Source organism: Solanum dulcamara, chromosome 7, assembly GCF_947179165.1.
Source record: "Solanum dulcamara chromosome 7, daSolDulc1.2, whole genome shotgun sequence".
NCBI classification, from domain to species: domain Eukaryota; kingdom Viridiplantae; phylum Streptophyta; class Magnoliopsida; order Solanales; family Solanaceae; genus Solanum; species Solanum dulcamara.
The window spans coordinates 18153848-18159270 of NC_077243.1; the positions used below are offsets into that span (position 1 = coordinate 18153848).

At 35.6% G+C, this 5423-nt stretch overlaps 1 protein-coding gene across 1 annotated transcript; it reads left to right on the plus strand.

Moving 5' to 3' along the window:
- The first annotated feature begins 593 nt into the window (after window positions 1-593).
- LOC129896460 (protein DETOXIFICATION 35-like) lies at window positions 594-4763 on the plus strand. The gene is made up of 7 exons (XM_055972375.1): window positions 594-937; window positions 1203-1828; window positions 1937-1993; window positions 2541-2779; window positions 2886-3004; window positions 4082-4168; window positions 4536-4763. Exons 1-7 carry the CDS (start codon window positions 650-652, stop codon window positions 4638-4640), a joined length of 1521 nt encoding a protein of 506 aa, XP_055828350.1. The 5' UTR covers window positions 594-649; the 3' UTR covers window positions 4641-4763.
- The last annotated feature ends 660 nt before the right edge of the window (window positions 4764-5423 follow it).

A 5423-nucleotide genomic window follows, 5' to 3' on the forward strand; every position in this document is an offset into this window, starting at 1 on the left:
AAAATATATGGTCAAAAACTGGTCAAATCTAGCTAACTCTTTAGGGCTTAATTGATTGAATTACTGAATTTTTACATTATTAACAAGAGAGACTTCGAGTATTCACCTTGTAATCAGGGGTAGATCTTGAGAAGATCAAACTTATACCCAATAATTTTTGCTTAAACAATATATTTTGTATTAAGAAATTATTTAAATATGCACATATATTAAGTTTAAAATTCAATTATTTTTTTTTTATTTTTTTTTTACCCCCCATTTTGGAGGATTTATAGTGTTTCCACACTTTCCCTCCAGTGTGACTCGAACCCAGGACCTATCGGTCGTGGGTGGAGGTGCTTAACCAACTGAGCAATCCTCACTTGTTTAAAATTCAATTATTAACACTAAAAATGATTGTTATAAAATTCAAAACCCACAAACTAAAAATTTGACTTCGTGTATGCTTGTAATCACCTCTCTCATTTTCCCTTCCCTCTACTCCCAATTAAAAATTAAAATAAAATAAAAAATACATGGGACCCATTACTAATCCTAGGTGGCAGTGATGTGGACCAATCAAAATATAGCTTTGTTGCTTATATATAAGATGCAAGTCTTGAAGATCATTTGAGCGTTAAGTGTAACTTAGAGAAGTGTTTACTTCACAATGGAGACACCGCTGCTGAATGGCTACTCCGGCTCCGGCGACCACAACCAGCTTGTCGGAACGGACGGGGACTATCGTCCGGCAAAAAGTTTTAAAGTTTGGTGGGCAATTTTCTGCGTGGAGACAGTGAAGATGTGGAGAATAGGAGGTCCTATAGCGTTCAACATAATTTGCCAATATGGAGTCAATTCCCTTACCAATATATTTGTTGGACATCTTGGAAATATTGAGCTATCTGCTATTTCTATTGCTCAGACTGTTATTAGTACTTTCTCTTTTGGCTTCATGGTTAGCTCTCTGTTTTCCTTTCTCATCTTATTTTAGAAAGGAAAAGAGCCTAATATACCCTCAACTTTGTAATGTAATTTAGAGCTGATATATTATTCGTTACAAAAAATGGCTTATATATACCCTACTGTTGCACAAGTGGCTCAAATATATCCTTATTGTTACATCTACTAAATTGGGATTCAATTATAGCAGTTGTAGATTGATTGAACAGTTAATTGATCCTCTTGCTGATGTTGATTTTCGATTTTCGTGTATGTTGCAGATGGGAATGGGGAGTGCGTTGGAGACACTATGTGGACAGGCATATGGAGCAGGGCAAGTTCACATGTTGGGCGTTTATATGCAACGATCCATCATAATTCTGCTAGCTACTTGTGTCATTCTATTGCCCATGTACTTATTCACGACTCCAATCCTCGAATTGCTAGGCCAAGAAACTGCAATCGCGGAACTGTCTGGAAGATATACCATGTTTCTCATCCCCCAGTTGTTTTCACTTGCTATCAATTTCCCTACTTCCAAGTTTCTTCAAGCTCAGAGCAAAGTGGATGTGCTCGCTGGGATTGGGTTAGCGGCTTTGCTGGTGCACGCTGTGTTCCTTTGGTTATTTATTTATGCGCTTGAATGGGGTACCACTGGTGCTGCTATAGCCTTTGATCTCACGAATTGGCTTACTGCCATAGCTCAATTCGGATATGTTGTTGGATGGTGTAAGGATGGGTGGAAAGGGTTCTCGCGGGCAGCGTTCAATGAGATTTGGCCATTTGTGAGGCTTTCTATTGCTTCAGCTGTTATGTTATGCCTTGAGATTTGGTACATGATGAGTATTATTCTCCTTGTTGGTCATCTTAACAACGCCGTGATAGCAGTTGGCTCCATTTCAATTTGGTGAGTACAGATAGATACGTCTAAGCTCGTTGAGTCAAGTTTGTTGTGCATCAATTAGTGAGATTTTCAACTTCATTTCTGATTCGTGTTAAATTTCGTGTTTTACAGCATGAACATCAATGGATGGGAGAACATGCTTTTCATTGGAATTAATGCTGCCATCAGGTAATATGTCTTGATGGTTGATAGAACTAGTAGTCATAGTGCTATGATAGTAGTTCGATGGTGGTATTATTTGGTTGTAGCACTATTCTGTTACTATCTGTTGTTTTGTTTACTACATATTGTCTCTTGTACTTTTATTATGTCTATTTTAGTTTGTTTCTGTCTTGAGTCGATAGTCTATCAAAAACATGCTCTCTACCTCAGCTCTGAGCTAGAGGTAAGGTCTCTTTACACTCAGTGGCGGACCCAAAATTTTTATGAAGGGGGTTCAAAAAAAAATTAAACACGCTAATCAGAAAATGAGACAAGCTAAGGCGAAATATTGAATCCCATTTGCCACTGAGCTAGTCCTTTGGCTTATGCTCAAGGGTTCAATGTTAAATATATACACATAAATTAAAAATTTTATCTTATATATACAGTGTAATTTTTTAACGAAGGGATGAACTGCATGTGGGTCCCCCGTGTACACTTTACCCTTACCAGATCCACTCTCTGAGAATACATTGGGTATGTTGTTGTTGTTGACTTGTTAATTTTCCAACAGCATCCGAGTCTCAAATGAACTCGGGCTAGGACATCCGAGAGCTACCAAATATTCAGTCTACATCACGGTGTTTCAGTCCCTCCTAATTGGGATACTTTGCATGGTAATTGTACTGGTAGCTAGAGATCATCTGGCCATTATCTTTTCAAGCAGCAAGGAGATGCAAGAAGCTGTTGCTGATCTTGCTTTCCTTCTAGGGATCACCATGGTTCTTAATAGCGTTCAGCCGGTCATATCAGGTATTGCTTTGCTTCGGAATTTCTGTGTTTAATTATGGATCTAATGTCCGCCATGTTAATATATTGCTTCGGAACTCCAGTATTAACGATATATGTTATCGTGCAGGGGTGGCTATTGGAGGTGGATGGCAAGCTTTAGTAGCTTATATCAATCTTGGTTGTTATTACATTTTTGGACTTCCTCTGGGATATCTTCTTGGTTATGTAGCAAAATTGGGAACGAAGGTAACTAATATTTCTAATAAGAAACTTTGGGCATGTAAATCTAGCCTTTGTGTGGAAGGGAAGCAAGCTTAATTGTCTTATGTTGTCAACATAAATTTAAAAACTTTTCTCTAAGATGATGAAGCGAAAGTATATGTTCTTGTCCCTGTAATTGAGTTGATTTCGATGATCACTCAACTAACAATTATTAACTCATGCAGTCATACTCTTTGTTCAAGAAAATTGGAATCAACAAGAAAAATGACTTTATGAGATAATAACTACATATACTGTCACTTACAGGACGCCCCTGCTGAATTGCATTTGTTCACATTGCTTCTGTTGGTTTGTTAAGCATTTTAATATTAATATTAAATATATTAATTTGTTTTATTTTGGAGTCAAACATGTTATTGCAGCCCGTTGGTGGCTTAATGGCATTTGATGCCATGCATTTCTTGCTGCCGTTGGACACTTGCTCCATTTTGGAGTTATTACAGATGTTACAATTGTCTAAGTGCAGCAGTTTGTGTCCGTTCAGTTGTGAGGCTGCAGCAATTGCATTTGCACGTTGGTGCATTTGTTTCCCTCACATTACTTCACTCTTTATTCCGCCATTATACCTTATAACCTATATAACTTCTAGGCTATTTATCTTCTCTATTTACTTCACCATTATTTTCCTATTCATTGCTAGAAAGTCTTCTTCGCCTACAAATAGAGATGGTCTTACTTTGTTTTTCATACTCAAAAAAAAAATATAGAGTGAATAAAAGTTAGTTAAAAAGAGAGTTCTTCTTAGTTGAAGGGATGTGTTCTTTTTGTGGAGCTTTAAACTCAATTTTTGTCCAGAATTTGTTGAGTTACACTTTGTGATAAGACTGTTGTATCCTGGAGGGGACAATTAAGAGGATAACAGCTGAACCGATGAAAATATTTGCTGCAGTGGACTTGAATATTCTTAAAGAGAGTGAGATATCCGTGTCTTAGCCTGAAGAGATTTTGTTTCCTTTATTTTATTTTTCAATTGTAATTTGTAGTCTTGTAATTTCACCAACAACTTCAATAACAGCTTAAATTGTGTTATGCGTCGTGCAGGGACTTTGGATAGGGATGATAGCAGGGGCAGCTTTACAGACTCTTCTACTCTTGATTATACTGTATAAGACTAATTGGAGCAAGGAGGTATGTCAAATGGCAAAAAATGTGTTGCTATTTCATTCTTTTGCATCACCCCATTAATAGTCATATAAAAATAACAGAATAAGTAGGCCTAAAGTATCAGAACAAATAGAGTAGGTGATTTTGGTTTTGGACTTTTAGGTGGGTTATTAGTCTTTCTTTATCATTACAAACCTTGACCATACACTTGTTTACCAACTTCTTAGCCAAAACACACTGTTTTTGAAAGCTGGTAATTATATAATGTTAGTATCAAGTTGCAATTAATTCAACCATAAAATTGACCCTTCACCAATTCATTGCATGCATGATGTTACTAGTACTACTACTACTACAAGTTGTGTCATAGTAACACAAGTTGAAATTACAGGTTAACGACACGACGGAGCGTATGCGCAAATGGGGAGGTCAAGATTTTGAAACACAGAAACCTACCGATGGACCGTTAGCTCTTGAGAATGGTGGTGTAGCTTGAGTTTATGATTGATGGAAATCTGTATTTTTCATGTTTATGTTTGAGTTGGAAACTTGCAAATCTGTTTCTTTGTTATAGACTCACAATCATCATGTGGATTTTAAAAGTATTCCCTTCATCTAATTTAAGAATGTTAGTTTCAGTGTGAACACACCAAGTTTAAAAAATAAAAAGAGGGTTTTGAAATCTTGTGATTTTAAATTTATTGTGTAAATGTTAAAATTAAAAAACTTACTAAATATGAAAAAAACAAATTCTTTTTGAGACATACAAAAAAAAAAAAATTAAATTAGAACAAAGGGAGTAAAAGATTTCTATAACATGTTACTTTAAATAAGGTACCATGAGATTTTTATTGAAGATTGTTTATTAAGAATGGGCGAAGCCATCCACAATTCTTTAGACATTTTAATTATGCCGGTTCATTTTAAACACTTCAAGCAGGTTTCGTTATATTATTTTGATACTTTTTACTAATTTAACACATTACGAGTGTTGCAGCTACTCTTAGCGGATGAGGAACGTTTTCTTTTCTCGTAAAAAGAAATATCATTTTCTTTTTCCTCGTCTTCTTCACTCTTTATCCCTACCACCTATTCCACCTTTCAATATGGAAAATCTTGATGAAAAACCTTACGAAATATGGAAGAACAAAGTTAAAAAAATCATGAAACTAATTTTGAATTTTTTTATAAGAACATAAAAGAACAAACACAAAAAAGTGAATGAAAAATAGAAGAAGAATCATGCCATCTTTATTAAAACTTCGCCAAAAATCACTAT

Coding starts and splice junctions, on each gene's coding strand:
- LOC129896460 (XM_055972375.1), top strand. CDS start 650: ATGGAGACACCGCTGCTGAATGGCTACTCCGGCTCCGGCGACCACAAC. Junction 938..1,202: donor CTTTCTCTTTTGGCTTCATG/GTTAGCTCTCTG, acceptor TGTATGTTGCAG/ATGGGAATGGGGAGTGCGTT. Junction 4,169..4,535: donor AGACTAATTGGAGCAAGGAG/GTATGTCAAATG, acceptor TTGAAATTACAG/GTTAACGACACGACGGAGCG.